The 22,500-nt window shown below is 44.2% G+C and overlaps 1 protein-coding gene across 1 annotated transcript in view; it reads left to right on the top strand.

Annotated features, from left to right (window-relative positions):
• The window catches only part of ankfn1a (ankyrin repeat and fibronectin type III domain containing 1a), a 122,647-nt gene that overhangs the window by 51,459 nt on the left and 48,688 nt on the right, over positions 1 to 22,500 (top strand). Inside the window, exons 8-10 of the mRNA XM_084485563.1 lie at positions 7,320 to 7,445; positions 16,490 to 16,688; positions 21,436 to 21,646. Of these exons, the coding sequence (XP_084341689.1) occupies positions 7,320 to 7,445; positions 16,490 to 16,688; positions 21,436 to 21,646 (536 nt within the window). The remainder of the gene's footprint in view (positions 1 to 7,319; positions 7,446 to 16,489; positions 16,689 to 21,435; positions 21,647 to 22,500) is intronic.

The raw sequence follows: 22,500 nt of genomic DNA, 5'->3' as shown, positions 1-22,500 counted from the left end.
TGCAGGTTTTTCTCTCCCTCTTTACCTCTCTTTCTCATTCTAGCTTCCCCTCTCACAAATGCCACCCCTTCCCCCCCTGCCCCCTCTCTCTCTCTCTCTCTCTCTCTCTCTCTCTCTCTCTCTCTCTCTCTCTCTCTCTCTCTCTCTCTCTCTCTCTCTCTCATTCTTTCCTCTCTGTCATTACAATCCAACAGTTCACCTGTTAGCTCTGCATGGGCGCCATGGTAACGGAAGCATTCATTCGGCTGTCACTAGATAGCTCTGTCTTTTCACGGCGAGCTTCCAAGACGCATTCATTCATTCATTCTGTTTGTGGTGATCAGTGGAGGCTTCTCCAGTGAGGAGAGGGAGGAAGATCCTCCTTAACATTGTTGAGAATAAAAAGTGTAGATGGCCCAGACTACTGTAATGAATTAATGCCCTTAAATATGACTACTTTAATGCCTTTGTATATGTAATGTTTGTTTCCCCGGGTAAAGGGACATTAGCACCCTCTATCGCCTATTGATTATTACTTCGGGGAGGATGTTCATCCCTCAGCCTCCATTGACATCCATTCATTTCTCGGGAACTACTGGCGGCCGGTGAATAACATGGGGGTCAATGAGACCATGGGGGTCAACATCTATTCACGAATAGGCTGGTGCCCTGGCTGCGCTATGAACCAATAAGCAGGAGCCCTGGCTGTGGAGCAGCCCGGAGGGAGGGTTTATCCCCTCAAGTCTCTAGGCTACGAGAACCAACGAACCCGCTCCTATGCCTCGTTTCCACCGAGCGGTGCGCTACTGTTCGTTGCGGTACAGTGCGTCTCTGTTTGCTTATATTGGCGTTTCCACCGAGCGGTTCAGTTCGCTTATATTGGCGTTTCCACCGCCAAAAGTCTGCCGAAATAAACGTGCTGAGTCTACCTATTTTTCGGTATTCCACTGTTGGGTTACCAAACCATCTGAAAGGGTGGCGAAAATGTGGAGTTAAACACGCCGTTATTCTGACATCACTTTCACAAATCACAAATATCCCGTTTGGTATGACCAGGTCAATGATATCTTTGCAACACAAACAGCGAGGAGGATTGACTTGATCTATAAATGAAGTCCCTCAATCTTAATTGGCTTAACACCATGACCAACATTCTGAAACATCCATTAACATCCACATTTGCCTCAAACAATGTTAGGCTTACAGCCCATGTCAATAGTTGTGCAATTATGTTCTTGTTGTTCTTTTAATTGTTTGTTACTAGCCAAATTACAACCAATAGCTTCAGTCATTGAGGGGAAAAATGGGCCCAATGATGGGCCCAGATTTTTTTATTTAGTTTTACAAATCAAGAGTAGGCCTGATTTGACTAATTGGCTTTGCATCATTTCCTTTTGGTCTTGTAGTCCAAGACATGCTGCCCACCAAGTACAATGCTGCCACTGGTGGATTTGTATAAATTTTATTCACATAATTATCCCTCCCTGCTATTTTGTAGTTCACCAAAACACCCTGAAACAACTTGATTCTCACACTTATGCCACCATACACCACTAACAGTGCAAGCAGGCCAATGGCAACCAAGCGCACAGTCCTTCCTCCCTCACTTTAAAAACCACCAGCCGCCATTGGTGGTGATCAAACCATATTGGCGGCTGCCGTTTCCATCCACCTTAAGTACGTTTCTTTACTTATTTAGCTGTCCCACGCCAGTTTCCCCTACCCTATTTTTTATAATTTCATTTTATTGTATGACAATGTTTCAATGTGAAGCACTTTGAGTCTGCCTAGTGTATGAAAAGTGCTATATAAATAAAGTTGCCTTGCTTGCCTACCCTGGCTTGTGACTTACTAACTAAGGAACTGGCCACTTAGCTCTTTATGTCCAGGACAAATCGTTAAATATTTTTTTTATTAATTCATTCCTTGCTTCTGTGCACTCATTCATGTTTTTTCAGATTTTTCTCACCCTCCCTTATAAGTGGCTATGGATAAAAGTGTTGGTTCAATGCAAATTTAAACGATTGCTCAAGAGATAAAACATTGCCGTCATCACTATAACAACAGAGCCCCCCCCTCCCTGTGCTTGTTTGTAATGATTAGGGCTTGGGGTTGGGGAAATCTGACATGGTACACACCAAGGAATACAGTAATTGGTGCTTAGATTGCCTCTTAAGTGTTGAGCTGAGTGACCATTAGTTTAGTCTTCATTCTACGAAGGTCCAACATTCAAATCTTTGTTAAAGGGGCAGTGAACGCAAAATCCATCAGGCTGCTAAGCCCAGAAGCTAAAGACCAGCCAAGCTAGTAGCTGATCCAGCCGGTTGCTAGCTACTGGCACGCTAGTAACCAGCCTCGAAGGCTTATCACCAGCCAAGCCAGTATAACTGATCCAGTGGGTTGCTAGCTCCTGGCGCGCTAGTAACCAGCCTCGGAAGCTAATGACCAGCCAAGCTAGTAGCCGATGCAGTGGGTTGCTAGGTCAGACACATGGGTTCCCATCTTGTTTGAATGAATAGTCGGCTTCTCGTTTCACACCACCAGCCTCTCCGTCAACAGCCCTCATTCGCCAGATCAGTAGCTGCTATAGGATAGGATATAGCCGCCTTAATTTCGACCCTTACCCTGCACCATAGTGCTGGCCTTCAGTCAGGGAGGTAAACACGGCGCATACCAATGACTAATTTGTCTGAGTGACCAATCAAGTCGCCTCCTTCCCTTCATCTCGCCTCCACGTCAAAATCATATCAAAACCCAATGCGTGAGAAAGGGTTAGTGATTCTTATTCATTTAAAAACTATTTTGTTTACAATTCAGTTTTTTAACAAAAAAAACAAAAACATTACGCACATTGGCATCAAATTGGCTCCTTAAGCATTGCTCATTATAATGTTCATACACAACAACAGTCCTAGCTTAAAAAGGTATCACTAAGTTAAAGTGCATCGTAACCATGGGGATATTATCCCCCCCCCCTTCCAAGAACTCTCAGCCCAAAACGCAAAAAAAATATCTAGATGATGAGAAATATGAATCACACAGTAAACATTTTTCGTACAATATTAAACGTAGACATCTGACCCGAAATATTGAGATGCTTTTCATCCAAGTTCAGTTTTTACCCTCTAGATTTAAGCATAAATCAGTACATGTCACAAGTCCCAATGAATATAATCTCGGCTCCAGCAGTCCCACGATGCTAAAGAAAAACTACTGAAGGGAGACAGCACAGAGACGCTGGAAACCAACAGCTGCAAGGGGTTTATGCTTTGTTCACTTTTTCCTTTTTCCCAAAGAAAATAAATGTGAGCAAATTTCTTGTGAAGCTTTCAGAAGGGATTTTTAATAAGTGCAGTGAAGACCACCACAGAAATGTACTTATCAACACGGTGTAGATTTGAAACCTTTACAGAACCTTTTATTTTACTGATGCTGGCCGAGGTTGTGATGGTCAGTTACATGCTCACAGCTCGATCCCCTCCTACATTAACTTGGGTAATATGAAGGGAACAGATATGAAGCAAATGAGAGTGAAACGCCCCATTCACCCTGATCTGAGCTCAACTGCCATTTTACTACATTTTAATTTAGATATTAATTGAAAGGCTGATTTTTCAGCCTATATTGAACACAATCAACTCGATTTTCTTTTCATCAAGCCCAAGCCTAGAGCCTAGAGCCCTGTCTGTCTGTCTGTGTGTCTCTCTTTCTCTCCCTTAAGTCTTATTTTTCTCTCCTTCCCTCTCTCTGTCTCTCGTCTTCTACCTCTATTTCTCTCTCGCTGCCTTGCGTCTTCTCTCTCTCTCTCTCTCTCTCTCTCTCTCTCTCTCTCTCTCTCTCTCTCATCTCTCCCTTTCTCTCTCTTATCCCTCTCTCGTCTTCTCTCTCTCTGGCTTAACCTTACATATTCTCTCTCTGTCTCTCTCTATCTCGTCTTCTCCCCCTCTGTCTCTCTGTCTCTACCTTATGACTTCTCTCTCTCTCTCTCTCTCTCTCTCTCTCTCTCTCTCTATTTTATGTCCTCTCTCTCTGTCTCTCTCTCTACCTTACGCCCTTTCTCTCTGTCTCTCTGACTCTCTCTCTCTTTCTCGTCTTCTCTCTGTCTCTCGCTACCTTGTGTCTGCTCTCCCCCCTGTCTCTCTGTCTCTACCTTAGGTCCTCTCTCTCTCTCTCTCTCTCTCTCTCTCTCTCTCTCTCTCTCTCTCTCTCTCTCTCTCTCTCCTGTCTCTCTGTCCTATCCTCGTGAGTCTCTGAAGCAGTGCCGTCATAGCACTGTGGCTCCTCAGCCTCTAAGACCTCCTGTTGTTTTACCGCACTCCTAATTGCTGGTAATTACTGGTCTCTGTACAGCCCTGAGTTGTATTGTACTCGGCTCACACACTCTGATACCAGCACTCGTACACCTGTAACTTCAGGCAACCATTTCAAAAACATGCTTGTTTCTTGAAGATTCCCGTTTTGAGAAAGGTCTGCTTTCTCAAGGGAGAAAGGTCTGCTTGTGTGTTGGGCGGCATTAATATTTTATTTATTGTGGTTCGAAAAAGGCCTTTGATCTCATGAGTGCCTTTATTTGAATGTTCAAGCCATTGGAGCTACAACCATCCAATTAGGAGAGGGATCTTTGATAATGGGCTCCCTGACTGCTGGCCTGTGAGGGATGCTGGGTAATTTAGGCCACACTGGTACAGCAGTCTAATAGGATGCATGGTCGTGTCAGAGAAATGTGTTCGTCAACATACCTACAATGAGGGTTATTTTTAAATATCCGCTTCTGTAAGTGTCTGTTTGTGTGTGTGTGTGTGTGTGTGTGTGTGTGTGTGTGTGTGTGTGTGTGTGTGTGTGTGTGTGTGTGTGTGTGTGTGTGTGTGTGTGTGTGTGTGAGAAAGCGCTGTCTCAATAAATAGTGTGTGATACATTGCTATTTACATAGCCATTACAATGCTGATACTAAGTGCAGAGCTGGCAATTGTGCATAATGGGCAACACACACATACACACACACACATACACACACACACACACACACACACATGTGTGCACTTTCTGCCAAGGATGAGGCAGCTGTTCTGTCAGATAAGATGGCAAAAGGGAGAAAGAACAACAGGTCCTCCTCCTCCTCCCCCTCCTCCTCCTCCTCTTCATCCCCGCTCCCCTCCCCTTCCCTGGGCTGATATCCCCTTGTCCACCTCCTCCCCTCTCATCACCTCACCCTTCACCTCCTCCCCTCCTCAACTTGTCATATTCTCCCAGTTCCCCTTCTCCTCCCCGCTCCTCACCTCCCCTACTCCTCTCATCTCCCCTCAACTCCTCTCATCTTCCTCCCTTCAGCTCGTCTGCTCCTCCTCTTCTCATGCGTCGTCCTTCACACCTCCTTCTCTCCTCTCCCCCTCCGCCTCTTTTCTCTCTGGCCACAGATTATCTCTCTCTCTCTCTCTCTCTCTCTCTCTCTCTCTCAACGCCCCCTCTCTTTCATCCACCTCATGCACCCTCCTTTTCAATTTTCCTCTCGTCCCTCCTCTTGTGCACGCCCCCACCCGTCCCTCCTTGTCTTTTTTTTAAATTTTATTTGTACTTCCTGCCGATTGGTTTATTGGCAGGAAATGTCCAATTTCCTCAAATCCCCATTGTGGTGAGGTGGGGGGAGGTGTGTGTGTGTTTGTGTGTGTGGCATCTTCCCCCCCTCTCTCCTCACCCTTTCTGTCCTCTCAACCCCCCCCCCCCCCCCCCCCCCCCCCTCAACCCCACCAATCCTGGATTGTCTCAACCTTTTACAAATTATCGCAAACCCCCTCCCTCCACCCGTCCCCCCCCTCCCTCTTGCTCTCTTCCTTCCCCCTCCCTCCCTCTCCCTCTCTCTCTCTCCATTGTCTTTATATGATGTGTGCAACTGCCTCTTGTGTCCCTGGGTTCCCATTAGTGATCTCTCTCTCTCTCTCTCTCTCTCTCGCTCTCTCTCTCTCTCGCCTCTGTTATATCCTTGGGTCTCTTTCCCGCGCTCCCTCTCATTTAGTCTTTTTTTCTTATTCTCGCTTGTTGTCTCCCTTTTTCTCTCGCCCTTAAGCATCTGTATCTCACTTTATCAATGCTCTCTCTCTCTCTCTCTCTCTCTCTCTCTCTCTTGCCCCTTAAGCATCTATCTCACTTTATTAATGCTCTCTCTTTTCTTCATCTCGCCTCTTAAGAATTGATCTCACTTTATCAAACCTCTCGCTCTTGCTCTCTCACTCTCTCTCACACTCACACACCCCCTTCCTTTATGCCTCTCTCAATTGTTCAGTTGGTCGTATGCTTTTCTACTTGCCTCATGTTTGCACACACTGCCGTTCAGGACTGTGTGTGAGTGTGTGTGTGTGTGAGATGCGCTCGGTCAGCGTGCTGGTGAACAGGTGTTCTCAGGGACTATTGCGAGCTCCAGCGTAAGGGAACAGTGCGACACACTCACACACACACACACACACACACACACACACACACTCAGATCCCAATGAGCACACAGAGCATCGCGGCTACAGTAGGATTAGGAAGCCTGGAGATAAGCAGCTCCAGCACCAAGGAGGAGGAGCAGAGGGACAGGCAGTGTCAGTCAGAGAGATTCACCCCAGGAGTGGAGCCTCTCCACTGGGATGATCTGCTGCTGATCAGCCGCTGCGCTGGAGGACCCACAGCTGGCTTTCACTCCGGCTTTTGTTGTGAGTATCCACCGCGTTGAGGATGGAGGAGCAGGATGGAGAGACCCTTAAGGGCTAGGACATGGAATTTGAGCTGCGGTTGTGCAAAATCTTTTATTTACATTTGTTGAATTGTTGTTTTCGGCGCTTAAGCAGTGAAAAGCCCAGTCAGGGGAATGGGGACTGGGTAGTGTTTCACAGTCTAAAGGATTTATTATTTTTCTGTTTTGGAATAGTTTTTTTGAGATTTGAATATCACTTTGTTGTGTTTCTGGTTTCTTCATCTCGTGGTTCATCTGGTTCTGTGTGGAGATTCTGATATTTGGCTGGAAGTGCTGTTCCTACTCTGTGACTCCTGTCACTCGTGTGTGTGTGTGTGTGTGTGTGTGTGTGTGTGTGTGTGTGTGTGTGTGTGTGTGTGTGTGTGTGTGTGTGTGTGTGTGTGTGTGTGTGTGTGTGTGTGTGTGTGTGTGTGTTTGAGCTAGCGTCTTGGTCGGATCATGGACTTGGGTGACTTTCCCCACGCATCAACAAGTGACGGAGACATTTCTCTCCTCTCAATGCGGCGCGACTATCGATTTTTCTTCACCACCTTCGCTTTCTAGTGTTGTCTCCCCGTTGCCCTGCTCCCGATTGATGTTGTGTGTGTGTGTGTGTGTGTGTGTGTGTCAGATCGGAGAGTAAGATCTCACGCCTGGCCCAAAAGTGGAACCGGCGGTCTGAGGGGGATGCTCTGATCAAAGACCTGAGACCCCTGTTCTACACGGGAGCCTGTGGAACCTCTCTTAGCCTGGACAGGTAAGGGCTGACACACACACACACACACACACACACACACACACACACACACACACACACACACACACACACACACACACACACACACACTTGCACACACACTTGCACACACACTCGCACACACATGGCATGCCTGTATGCATTTGTTGCCACCTCTGAAATAATCTTGTTTACTCTAATTACTTTATCTGCGTTTGTATGTGTGTGAGCACGTGTGTGTGCAGGTACATCTGTGTGTATGTGTGTGTGTGTGAGTGTGTGTGTGTGTGTGGGTGTCTGTGCGTGTGTTTACCTGCTGATTAGACTGTCAGACAGAGTAAGCGGGATGTTGTGGCAGCCGAGCAGGCGGGCTAATTGATCTGTTGAACTAGGTGGGAGTACGTAGATAAACAGCAGGTGGTGTTATCTTGCCTAGCGCCAGTTATTACTCCTGTGCTAACTGTTCGCTAGCGATGGAAGCTCCCGTACGCACTGATATTGCGTACTGATTCCACCACTCCTACCACTACATCTACTACTATTACTCTAGCAATGACTATGATAGAGCTGGCGCTGTTTTTGCCATCTCAACCTCTGTGATTTGTCTGGCAGTTGTTGACGTTTGGCGATTCTGCGTTTGTTTCTGTATTGTCACAGCCAAATGATTTTATGACGATTTTGATTCGTGCCACTGCCACGACTATTGTGGCTACTGCTGCAGATAGCTGGTACAATTAATGCTCATTTATATGTCATGTGACATGATTATTGATTATTTATTCTGAGGCGATAATCTATGACATTCCTAAAAGCTAATGTGATTTGACTTGTAAGGTAACTTTTCGAAGCTCTTGTTTTAGACGTGTTATTATTAATGCTGTGGAAGGGGACTGATATTTTCTTCATATGCCACAAAGTGTTTGGAGTGTAAATAAACATAATCTCTCCCCTCATCTCCTCCACTATTAGTCAACCTGCTTTGGGGTGCTATGGTCTATTTATATGAACATGTATATCTTGACAAAACATATTGATCCAGGAATAGCAGTCTTGGAAGATAGACGTTTATAGATTGTACCTAGTGCAACGGGTGTTCCCCAACCCTAATGCTTCTACTTGTACTGCTTCTATGGTCATTGGGTCCAACACTCGAAAATGGTTGGTGAAAGTGGTTGTATTCAGCTACAATATAATGGTATGCCCTTTTATCTCCTCTCCTACAATAACATCAAGGATTCAGTCTGCTTTGTCAGAATGTACTTGCTGTCTTTCTCTCTTGCTCACTCACCCCTCTATCTCTCCGCAACCCCCCTCTTCTTTCTCTCTCTCTTATCTCTCACTCTCTCTCTCGCTAACCTCTCTCTCTGTGTCTCTCTCTCTATCTCTCTCCCCCACCACTATCTCTCACCCTCCCCCACTCTTCACTCTCACCCCCTCCTGCTCTTACACTCTCTCTCTCTCTTTATTCCTCTTGCAAATGAATGAATGAATGAATGCACACACACACACACACACACACACACAGAACAAAATGTTTAATGCTTAGGATGCTCAGTCTTCTACATGAGTGAAATGCATCGTGCAACAGCGCATCTACACATCTGCATGCACACGCATCACTGCTGCACGCCCACACCCCTGCCTTCCTGCCTGCCGCACGCTTACGGAGCTTGTCTTTCGAGCAGGAACATTTTCTCCCTGCAGTCCCTGTACCGTTGCAGTGATTTAGATCACTCCCTTGGCATTGTTGTCCTCGCATAGCAGATTGGCACTCACCACTGCTGCTGGGTTGTGCTTTTTCAAATTACCTCGTAAAAAGCAAAACACACACATAAACACGCGTAAACACATCCTCTCTTCAACGCCCGTGCACTTATTGAACTGACGTTTGACATTTTGTTGCGGCAGAGTTTAATCGGCTCAGAGAGGGTTGGTGCTGAGTGTGGACCCTAAAATAAGGAGGAACGATGTTTAAATAATTCAGAGTTCTTTCTTTTCCCCTTACCCAACCCACCAAGCTCTCAGGAACAGGCTCTCTGTCGCGTTCTGCTGCTGGCTGGCTGTGGTCTCAGCCAGCTCAAATATGCCTGATACTGGCTTTCAAGGAACAAGAACTGCATGTTTGATTATTACATGCAGGGTGAAGGGTACGAAACACTGGGAAGATTTGTGGATGAATAACAGTGTTGAATAGTAAGGTGTGAATTAAATTTGCTTCCTCAATCTACAATCTTGTTGGATAGATCTTCTTTATGTGTACTTAAGTACAATTATATCATCGCAATTTACATGATCCCTTCTAAGGCTACAGAACACAGTAATCACACAGAACTATCTATACTTTACACATCTTACAACTATTGACTTTGCAAAGAGCAAAAATGTACTTGCTGTAAATCTGCATCACAGAAACAGCTCAACTGCCGACCTCACTGCACAACTGCACAGAGCGACACTAGGTGGAACCAAAATGTTTCAAAATAAAAGCCTTTAAACCCTGCCAGCGTCTGGCAACAATAAGGATGTGCCCCACAAGCGTCTAATCTCCTGGAGACAGAAGTACGATACTCTCTGAGATGTGTCCCCAGGGTGGTCTCTTAGGGGTGGTTGTGGTGGGCCGCTGCTTTGATTTCTGCTTTCTGGACAATTAACCCCCATTGGCCAATCATTCCTCCATTCCAGTCATTACTTATCGCACTTGATTATCCATGGGAACAACGCTGTCTCTTTTATGTTTTTGGTGTGGTGAGGCAACCCTGACGTCGGTTCAGGTAGTCCAAATGACCAATCAAGTGCAGGGGGCATTAGATATAGAGACACAAGGAATGGCAATGGCGGAAGGTTTGCTCGTGTCATGCTCGGTCCAGATCTGCAGACATGCAATAAGTGAAATCTTCTGGGTGAGGAGAGTTGTGGCTTTCAAGTTAAGAGATATTTTCTGGGTCAGGGAGAAAGTGATGACTCAAGAGCGGTCTTGCATGACTCATTGGCGGATTCAACCCCGGCCGTCTGCGTTGGGATGACTTATTGCGTTAAAGGGTTGTTGGCTTTGTAAAAACACGAGGTATAGCCTATATGCACCGTGCTCTCTTTGTCGCCTGCTTCTAATCTCCCTGTTTGATTGGTTTGGTTGAGGTTTAAATCCCCACACAAATCTCTATCTGTTTATTTTTTTCTCTTACTAGGACTTCAACTCCAGGTGTGACACCAGGAAAACGATTTGGGAGGGATTTACGTTGCTAGAAGCTCTCATTGACGTGGCGGTCAACAGACCATCTCATGTGTTATTATTGGTTTTCCCACCTCAGGCGGTGTGTGAACATTCCAAGTCCAATAGTGGTAATGATGACCTATACAGTGAATGGATCTGGGAGATTTAGCAGGGGAATGGCTTCTGAATGCGCCTCCAAGCTTTTTACTTGGCCGTATTTCTGAGAACCGGCATGACACGCATGTTGCCGGTGATGACCCAGCCCAGCGGCACTTTCTGTTTGGATGGGTCATTGTGTTTAGCATTAAAATGTTCCCCGTCGTTCTGGATTCTTGGTAGATCACATAAGCGAATAGGCTTCTTCTCCAAGGTAATTCTGCAGCAGCTATTGACGTTTCTCAGATGTGGCCAATGCCAAGGGGCTTTCAGGAAGCATAAGTGCTAAACAACGTGGGTTAAAGTGCAAGTGTCAAGGCTAGGGAGCTGCACAAGCTCAGCCAGCTGGGGAGGAAGCTCTGTTGTTGGGCTAGAGATGGATGTTCTGGCGGCAGCTGTGGAGAGGAAGATGAGGGACAATATATTTTATACTTTATACTTTGTTACTTGGACACTTCAATTGTAACCCCTCTTGATCACTTGACACTTTTGTATGTATAAATACTTTACTTTATCCACATTTCTTTGTTTGTCAATTCAGTTTTTATCGTTTATTATTATATTGACCATTTTTCGTTTTTTGTAATCAGTTTTTTTTTTTGTTTTGGCCCCATTTTGTCTCCTATCTCTACTTTGACTGTCTTGATCCTGCTGCTGTAACACTTGATTAATAAAGTATTATCTTATCGTAAGTATCATAGGATTATAATGGACAATACCCTTGTACATATATAACATGTACATATTGTAGACTGTCCGCGAGACTCCCTAAAAACAACTTCACTTTGTTACACCGTCATGTTCTTTAAAGCAAGGATAAGAAGGATGATGATCAGATAAGGTGCTGATGACATTCTGGCTCCACATCCTTAACGAGGATTTCTGGTTATAGTATTGGCGATGTATAAGTAACTTCTCTCTTGCAGCTGCTAATGATACGCTAATCCAGAGATCGATAGTGGTAGTGGGGATGGGGACATGTGAATGACTTTACGTTGGATACTCTTTGCGGTCACCAATGTTTGAGAATGTCAAGGCCTTGGCCCCTGACTTAAGGTTGCCTGTTATTCTGCAGTAAAAGGCTGTCAATACAGGAACCACCAATCTATCCTGGCATATATACATGTTTATACTATTTATTGGGTGTACGGGGTATATATATGTGTTTATGTTCTAGGACCGACTTCAACGTTTACCTATGCTGCAAAGGTCAAAGATAATATTGATCCCTTCTGCTGTCTCTCTCATTTACATTTAGGGCATCTGGCAGACACTTTTATCTAAAGCAACTAACTTAGAGTCAACCAAGCAAGGCGGCAGCCAGCTCGTCGGGAGCAGTTAGGGTTATATGTCTTGCTCAGGGACACCTCAACATTCAGCTAAGAGGAGCCGGGGATCGAACTAGCAACCTTCCGGTTACTGCCCGCTCTACCTCCTGAGCTAAGCCGACCGTTGGCACGTAGATATGGGTTTAGATTGACATGCCTTTTGAGTCCTAATTGGCCACCACTGTGACCCAGGATGACCAGTCAAGCAATCGTTTAGTCAGGCTAAAAATACATCCAGCCAATTAGGCTTCAGTGATACCTGTCTGTTGCTGTGTCTCTTGCATGATAAGCTGACATATGCTCCTTTGTTTCCGTAGTATATATATTATCTGTCCAGTGTGTAGAAACATGTGCAGCATTTTGTTCCTTCAATTATCTCCAGTCAGCTCAACTGGTAAAGCATGAATTCTAGCCAGTGTTATGGGTTTGAATCCCACTATGGCCAGCCATGCTAACAATGTAATCACTCTCTGTGTTGCAAGGCACTTTGTGCTAAGGAGTCCCCCAAATGTCGTATCACCTGTTGGACCACGCTCCTCCACTCATTTCTATGGTGCTCCATTGCTACTCGGTCTGCGAGCTCGCCACTTGGCAGGGGAGGTGACCAGCGACCACTGTTTAATTCACCTGACCCCATAAGCAATACTGTTGGAGTAAATTGTGAAGCTTGGTCAAAAAGGCTTGTGTTGTGTGAAATATCACATCATCTTTGGCAGTCCGTTTATTTTTGTTGGGGCTCTCCCGTCTCATCTTTAAACCCATCCCTGATTCAGTCCAATGGGAAGGTTTTATCGGATAAGCCCTTTCTCATTGTTATTTGTCTTGGCTGTTGGCTGTTGGCTGTTGAGCTTCCCCTCCTCTCTTTTTCGTTTGCTGAAGTGCGAAGGCACACCTTGAAGCCTGTGAAATATGTGTGGCGTTATTTACATATGACCATTACGCATGACTTATTTATTAGTATGCATTACAAAAGGAAAAACGACATTCAAATAAAAAATGGCATCCAAACTTTTCACCGCAAATATTGTATTTATGTATTATTGAATTGTACAATTTACATGTATTATTTTTTTTCATAAATACATCAATTATGACATACTTTTTTTTCTTTTATTATTTGATAGAATCAACACGTAATAGCTTGTCTTACTATGTTACTATGACATTTCCTTTTCACAATCACGGCTTCCTTGTGTAGCAAAAAGGTATTTCATCACTGTTTTACACATGAATAACGGCTGATTGCTGATTGAGCCGTTTACCAAATATGTAACTAACCCTAGTTCACGTTGAAAGACGTTATTTGTTCCCACACATCTGTCTGAGTGCTTGAGTTGTGTGCGACATGAGAATGTTCCTGTGGATTTATAGTTGCTCTTTAAACAGAACAACATTAACATAGAAAGTTGATGATTAAGACGATGCCTTTTTGAATTGAGTAACATTATTGTCCACCCTGATGTGTTTTTTCATCGTAGTCTTGAACACTCTGTTACTGGCTGTGTGAATAATTTGCATTTGTCAAAGATTATAATGCAACAGGTGGGAGTAAATAAGGCCTATGGGTGTCTTCTGACCCATTTTCTTCCATTTTCTAAGATTCCCCCGTAATTTCATTATTCCCTTATTTGCAGAGTAACATGTTAGGGCGTTTCAGCCGTGGGCCTTTTGTGACTCTGTCAGCACATCCAGTGCTATCATTATCTCTGATAGAATCAGCCATAAGTGTTGCTGCTATTTCATACAATTGCTTTATTTTATTTGGCATCTTTTTTCATGTTAAAAGCAGATGAGATGAATCACCAAAACTGATTTGATTGATTTTCACCTAAACCATTGTCTTTGTAACTCATTACGGGGTAACCCACAGCCCACCCCTACCACCCACCCTCACCCCGAGAGGGAGAAGAAATGACACAGCCTAACCATATTGAATTTTGGCCTTTGGCTGAAGGAGCTATTCTATAACATGACTCGCTTTCCCTGTGTTAAACGGGAGAAAGCTGCATAGATCTTTATTTGTGTATATTTTTTGGACTGTGACCTATGGGTTAATCAGGGGGCGAAGCATTTGTTACTGCTGACCAAATATTTGAAAAGTTGGAGCCATTCATCTGGGCACAGGATGCTGTCCAGTCCAGTCCTGTGCTGCTGCTGCTCCGTCTGGCTGTTCCCTCTTTGTCTCCTCCTTTGAACATTCATCCACACCCACGTGGTCTGGCCTAAAATGTGTGTCGTGTTATTCACCTCGAGCATCGCACGGCTTGCAAAAACGTTAGGTGCCCTGAAAGCAAATATCTACATAACACCTTTTTTTCCACAAAAGTACAGGTTGCAAACACGAGGGCACAGCGACCTGAGAATGTCTGCACTTACGTAACAGCCCTGTGTTGGAAAAATACCAAGGTTATAAATTGCTGAATGTGTTATTATAGCTCACTTACGTGTTGGCTTTAAGTGAGGCAAGTGTCCTTTTCTTTAATTCAGCAGAGGACTCTGCGACATCGGACCAAACAAGCACAGCACAGGGGATCCTGGTTAATTGTGGGACCCAATCATGTCAGAGAGAGAAAGAGAGAGAGAGACAGAGCAGGGGGGAGGAGAGAGGGAGGATGGATGGATGGATGGATGAATGGATTGAGACGTTTTCCAAAAGTCAAAAGAGAGGAAGAGGGACGAAGATTAAGCCATCATACTCAATGGGGCTTTGATGTTTAGAGAGGGAGAGAGAGAGGGGTGGTAGTGTGAAGGGGAACGCGGAGAGAGAGAGAGTTCTAGGGAGAGAGAACAAGGTAGAGAGAGAGATGATAAAAGATAAAAAGGGGGAGAGAGAGAAAGAGAAAGACATCTTGACTCACTAGGACACCAGAAATAATAACCCAGACAATGTCAAGCTACAAGCAAGGCCAGATAACAGAGCCAGGGGGCGGAAGTCCTCACTGGCAGGGGGATCTTACGGGTCGGAGACTGATCTGGAACGGGGTTTGAGAGTAAAGCGGGCTGAGTCAAGGCTCTCTGTCAGGGCTGGAGGTCTTACATCGGGTAATGTTTCATACAGCGGCCGCGGCACGAAAGCGTTGGCGCCGCTATCCAGACGGGTCGATTCACCCCCCTGACCCTTCTGCGAGTAGAACACGCTTGAAGTGCCGTAGTCTGTGGGAGACCGTCGGAGATTTCAGAGTAGAGCCCGAGGGCAGAGCAGAAAGCGGGCCGTCTGCACTCACACCTCCGGCCAGGAGTGCGTGTGCACCGCCAGCATGGGTGCATGTTATGACTAAAGAAGTATTTAACCGATCAGGGTTTTAGATCAAATTAACAAATTCACTCTGAGGTAGCCTGCCGCCCCCCCTCCGCTCGCCCTCTCTTATTTTGTTATTGTTTGACTTAGCGGTTCCACATGTTTCATTAGCGCCGTCGCTCTGTTGTGCCTCCATCCCCTGCACTCGTCTCTGCTTCTCCTCGTTGTTCTCCTTGGGTCTCTATTATCTTAATCTGTCATTATTCTATTGTTGTTGTGGTTATTGTTATTAGTATTGTTATTAATAGCTCAAGGTTGCTGTTCAACCTTGAGCTATGACTGAACCCCTAATTTCCTCGTAACTACGATTCCAGGTAACCAGCCCTGGATGATCACAGCTCAATGAATAGTGCAGTCCAATAAGTGGGTAAAAGCATAAATACTGCCGCTAACAAGAAATTAATTAGTTGATTTTATCAGGATGCATTGTTGTCCTTATTTGGGGTATGACGTTCATCGGTTGGAGATGAAAGCATGTTTACCAAGTGAACCTGGAGTCGGTTCATGGACTGTGGCTGTTCCCAATGTGAAGGCTGCAGCCTTGCTAGAACGCTTCCTTGCGAATCGCGTCCTATGGAGATGAGGCAAGAGTGCTGGCTAGAGTGCTAGCATTTGTAGCGTTCGGAGTTTGGAATGACTTGCTAGTGTGTAAGCACTTCCGCTTCCGCTTTTTAATACTGCTCCAGTAGTAAATATTTTAATATTTTAATTGTTGAAATTGTTATTGGCGTAAGTAGTTTGTTTAAACACCAGCTACGTACATATTAAAACAAATCAATTCATGCAAAATATAGCCTCATCATTACGTTGAAAAAACGTCTTTAAGCTTAAATTTTTGCTTTTACATGATTCATCTCGCATTCATCTCCGACAGTGCTTGTCGGCGTTCTATGACGTAGCGTCCTTAAAAGGGCGGCCGTTGAGCATGCTTCCTTCACATTGGGAAACAGCTTGTGTTAGATTTCTGAGAATAATTTCTGAGAGTAATTATATAGCTATGTAGGATTTGCTTTTATCCAAAGCAAGTTCAATCAAAACGGTAAACCATCCTCCTTTCTCCTGCCTCTTCCAGCCGAAGGTTTCCTGTCAGCATGACCCAGCCGATGCAGAACCTGCAGCTGACCCAGAGCAGGAAGGTTCCTGGGGGCCCGGCGTCCCCCAGTGCCGCCAAGCGCCTCTACAGGAACCTGTCAGAGAAGCTGAGGGGCAGCACGTCCTCCTTCGAGGACACATACTTCTTCGGGAAGTCGGACCGCTTGCGCAAAGCATCGGTGAGTGAGTGGGATGCAGATCCATCAAAGGTTGTTTTTTTAAAGCTGGGTTGGCCATTTTTTTGGGAACCCTTTTTTTTGTCATATTTGTTGAAATTCTCTTTACATCCCGACACCGATCAATAAATCCAATGCTCTGACAAATAATAACTAAAATCCGGTACCTAAATCCGGTCTGGAACATTGGCCAGTTGTCAAACAAATACATGAGAACCATGAGACTTGAAACATAATGTAATCAAAACAAAGTGGAGCGGGCTAAAATTGCTGTTTGCAGCTTTGATCATTGGTATATATTTCTATGTATCCTATAAATTACTTATATTTCCTCTTTAATATGCTGTAAATAAGGAAAGTCAAGAGTAGGTGGTCGCATAACGACACTGTATTGTTGTCTGAAAATATTAATATAGGTCCATAACAGAGTATAAAAGTCAGACAGAATAAATAGATTTAAAAACAAGAAGACAAAAGACAAGAAAACAAGACAAAACAACCCATCAAGACAACAAGACAAAACAAACCATCAAGACAACAAGACAAAACAAACCATCAAACACCATTTTACTTTATTCATCCGTCATTATTTTCTGTATGTTCCTTTTTCTGTATGTTCCTTTAATATCTTGTAATTTCCCTCTGTCAAAAGATATGGTGGACTGGCATACATTGCCCTGGTTTTCATGTTACATTACGAGTACATTTACCTGTCACACTTCTTCAGAGTTCCCAGCAATGGTGTTGACATTGTGCAAGCATGTGCTGGATGCACTTTTACAGAAACAAGGTTGAAGAGATCTTTCAAAATCATTCCAAACCTATCACAACATGAGGAGTTTTCATTAACCAACTGCATTCAGTCACCGACGTATCGTGTTGGGTTGGTGGGTGAGCCGAAACTGTTTTGCTTTTATTTGTTTAGTCCACGTGAACCCACAGTTTCAGCTTGAATCCGAACACTATGCAATTCTTAGAAACTCAAATTCTAGGAAGGAGGGGGGGAGGTGTCGGACCTCATTTCCAAGTGAGCCAGAGTGTCATTTATCATTGGAGACCGTTTTCAACATGTTTCATTCAGTCCTTCTAGTTGCAGAGATCGCTGGTGCTAGGCTAGCGCAAGTCGATGGGAACTGCTAGCCTGCCAATAAAAAACGCTTAAAAAAAACAAAAAACGTTTTAACCGCTCCACAGTACACCCGAGGCAAACCAATTATAATGCCAGACTATCTATGTAAATGTCTGTGTTGATAGAATAATGTTAGAAATAAAACTACCCTTGCATCACATTGCATTTAGTTTTTAATCCCTGAAATTCCACTGCTGCTGAGAAAGTAGTCCCTCAAAATGTAAATGTAAAACTGTTTTTATTGGCAGGCTAGCAGTTCCCATCGACTTGCGCTAGCCTAGCACCAGCGATTTCTGCAACTAGAAGGACTGAATGAAACGTGTTGAAAACGGTCTCCAGCACCATGTAGCACCGCACATCCACACACACACACACACACACACACACACACACCGTGGCGTTGGTTTATCCTCTCTGTTTGGTCACTTCGCTCTCACTCAGAGAATGGGACTTGAGGTCGGAGCAGAGTAGAACGCTCACAAACTGGTTTGTGGAGACTGGTAAAAAGGATTTTACTCTTGTTTTCTCTAAACAACACTATTATTTTGCCAACAGTGATGGAATTGAATTTATTACTTGGTTGGAGATCAGAAAATAAAATAAGAAAAAATGTAATGTTGGGTTCTCTGGCACTTTAACAAGCAACACGCCTCGGAATTTTGTAGCAGCTGTTTACCTCTTTACACGTGTAAACAAAGTATAAAGGACATGGCCTCAGGTAGATTAAGCACAGAAAACATTGAGTTATGTTGTGTCGAACTTGGTCCTTTGGCACCAATACAAAAAAGCCTCTGCTTCGTGACTGGTTGCAATATATATTTTGAAAACATGGCATTCACTGCCCCTGTTGTGTATGGCTTCAACACTAATACTACACTCCCTTGTCTCAGTGGGTGTGTTTTATCGAAACCCTGATCGGTGCCACAGGGTTGGCAAGCGTTGTCCCACAACCCACCATATCTTACCCCACGCCAGGAACCCTTGTGCTTAAAATATCCAGTCTAATCACATCTTCCATGTGATGGCTTAAAATGGACTTATGAAGCTTCTTTGTGTGTGTTTTTGTGTGTGGTTGTGTGCGCTTTGTGTGAGTGTGTGTAATGGAGTCTTTATTGGAGGTTACAAGCACAGACGGATTGCTGTGATCTCTCTGCTCGTGTCTTCAGCAGGGAAATCAATTAAGGTGGTTTGGAGGTCCACTAATGCTGTTAGTGGTGACATTTTAGCCAGGATTCTCCCTTCCCTCTGATTAGCACTGTTTTATTAAATCTCCCTCTCCCTCCAAGACTGTTACATCAGCACATGTCCATGTTATAAACCACTGTCTTTCCTTTATTTTCAGATTTTATTTTGTTTGGTTTTACCACCGTAACTTTTCTGTTGTTTGATGTTATTTTGCAAACAACCATTCTGGTTATACAATAATTGTATTTTATCCCAAAAATAAATCAGGCTGTTTGTGTGTGGCTGCGAGTGTGCATATGTGCATGCATATGTGAGTGTGTGTGTGTGTGCTCGTGTTGGTTTATTGGAGTGTTTTGTGTGTGTGTCTGTGATTTCATCTTTCTCTCTTCCTCTCTTTATGATCTTTTCTAGCTCGTACGGTGCTGCCTTGTCTGTCCGTCTCTCTTTCATGTCTCTGATGACTGCTTTCCAAAGGCCACATGGCTGGCACAGTCTAGCCCCCCCCTCCCCACACACACACACACACACACACACACACACACACACACACACACACACACACACACACACATACGCATAAACGTATGCAGGTGCACACACTCGCACACAGACATGCACACACAGTCGCACGCAGACACACACACACACACAGTCGCACATAGACACACATGCATGCACAAAGCTGCATTCAGACACACACACACACACACACACACACACACACACACACACACACACACACACACACACACACATATACCTGCCCACACACATATTCACACACAAACACACACACATATGCAGACACAGCACTTGGGTTCACGACTAGTTAGACCATTGAAGCTTATCGTATTGTGGATATGGACAATGGGCTTCATCTTCCACATCCAAATTGTTTCCAATATTGATTCGTGGTCCCACTGTGGGATGTGCTGCACTGTACAATTGTCTGTATTATAATGAAAGACCCGAGCACTTGTGCACATGGTACAATGGAGACATGTTTAATTTGTTTTATTTCGCTTTTTTTGTTAGTCCTTTTGTTAACCGAGCAATCACCCTCCGCACTTTTATCAAAACAAATATGGTTCCATTTATTTCTCTCGTATGGCTTAGTGAGTTGTTTTCTACTTTTTTGCAGTTGCAATAATGAAGCTTTTTTCCGTCCTCCCTTTTTCCGAAAGAACAATAGAAAACACCTTTCAAAATAAAAGTGTAAACATGCAACCTGAACTGTAGGACATTGAACTGTACCAAATGTGTAATATTGTTGGAAAACAACACTTTTCTCAAATCGATCATCTTTTTTTGTGTATAATGTTATATCTATCATCTTAGTGAATTATATAGATTATAGATTTCCTATTATCATCATCAGTAGTTTCGACTTTTTAAATTCAGTGTGCTCACAGAAAACTGATTTCACACAAGCGGACCCACGGACAGACACAAGCAGACCTTTTTATAGACCCTTTGATGTGTTCTCTGCGGAGACCTTTGCATGGTGAGGCTATGGCTGAGAGCAGCGTCTGGGCTCCTGCTGTGCATGGAGACGGTCGGCATGGCTCCAGCGGTACATACGGTTACTGCAGCGCGGTGGTGGAGCCACCAGAGAGCAGGAGGAACGTGTTAAAGCCCACGCAATAGTTTTTTTTTGGTCACACATATTCTTCTGTCCTTTTGTCTGTTCCTTGTATCTTCAGTATTGTTCTGTTTTTTTTGTGGGAATATAAATAGAAGAGCTGCGATCCAGAATAGAACCTACCTCTCTCCTTTTTTTTCTTTTGTAGACTTTCAAGCTGATTGATTGTGAGCAATAATAGATTGTTTATAGATGGTTTTGTTGTGGTTTATTTCTCCATGATACCGATTTGGTTCAGTTTGAGCATTGAGCACTGTGACCTCCAAAGCGACGTACAAGTTAGAAACAAATTAGAACAATAAAAGCAAACAATAAAAATAAATAGATAGAAAAAAGATGGAATACTCAACACAACCTCCACAACCACTGGAGTGTAGAGCAATTTAAGGAATTAGAGTTATTTTTTTGTGGTACTAGCAATATGTATTTACAAAAAACACAAAGTAGTTGGCTGCGACTGGCAAAGACATGGGATTTTACTCCTGTTTTATCTTTTATTATGGTCCTATTTTAGATCACGTAACATATTATAACGTGGGGCGCCCCGGTGGCTAGGCACATAGGCTCAGTCCTGAATGCAGTGACCTGGGTTTGAATCCTGCCCGTGGTCATTTGCTGCATGTCCTCCCCTCTATCTCCCATACCTTCCTCTCTATCTCACTCTATAATAAAGCATAAAAATGCAACAAAAAAAAAGTATAAAAAAATAAATATATATTACAATGTAAAAAAGTACAAAATAAAAAAGATAACAAACGTACACTTGACATCACGATGTGTCTTCTCCCACCCAGACTATGCAGGGCAGCGACTGCATCCTGGAGGCGGTGGAGCAGCAGGACCTGGACACGGTGCAGATCCTGCTGTACCAGTACACGGCTGACGAGCTGGACCTCAACACCCCCAACAGCCAGGGCCTGACCTCTCTGGACATCGCCATCATGACCAACAACACGCCCATCGCCAAGCTGCTGCTGAAGGCCGGCGGCAAGGAAAGCCCCCACTGTGAGTCCAACGGGGTATTGTATCTGGAGGGTTGTTGGTTTCGACGAATCATGTAGCTGGAGGAGGCGATTATTACGGCACTATCATGTGGCTTTCACCCGGTTGAGAAGACACTTTTTCAAATCGACTTTTTCAAATCAACACTTTGTAGAATGGCCACTGAAAAAGGTTTGAGTTCCCTGGTCCACTATCGTTTCTGACTCTCTCCTTGTTCTTCTCCATCTTGGGGCTGGGCTAAAGGATCTTTTCAAATAAAAAGGAACAACCTTTCTTTACCAATAGAGGTACTGAAAACTGTACACAGATTCATTCTTGTTCTAGGGTGAATCTCTCAATTGCGTTCCTGTAGGTTTCCACCGTGTGTGTGTGTGTGTGTGTGTGTGTGTGTGTGTGTGTGTGTGTGTGTGTGTGTGTGTGTGTGTGTGTGTGTGTGTGTGTGTGTGTGTGTGTGTGTGTTTAACCTCCATCCAGTAGTCTCCCTACAACTTGCTCTCTGGTGAGGCACAAAATAAGTAGCTTTATATGATGACAAATTTAATTTATTGTCAGTTGAATTTGTTCTTACCAAGCTTTTTAAATGAAGACGCAAGCTGGTGGGCGACTGCTAAATACTTCCACAGAGGAAGTGATCCGTTTTTCCACTTCAACAGTCATCAGACAGGTTAGCTATACTGCTATTTAGTAGTTTAGCCAAGGCTTGTATCCAAAGGGACTTACAAGTGAGGCTGTGAACAATAAAAGAGGCAATATTGGAGCGTTTGCTGGTTGAACCTCATCTGTTAGCTTCAGATGATTTATGTCTGCTGCTGTGGTTAGAAAGAAAGCCAATGAAAATCTCTGCTGATCCACCCCCC

The sequence above is a fragment of the Micromesistius poutassou genome (genome assembly GCF_964030765.1).
Source record: "Micromesistius poutassou genome assembly, chromosome: 21".
NCBI classification, from domain to species: Eukaryota; Metazoa; Chordata; class Actinopteri; order Gadiformes; family Gadidae; genus Micromesistius; species Micromesistius poutassou.
Note: the sequence above shows the minus strand (reverse complement) of the source record. Positions and strands in the feature narration are given on the sequence as shown.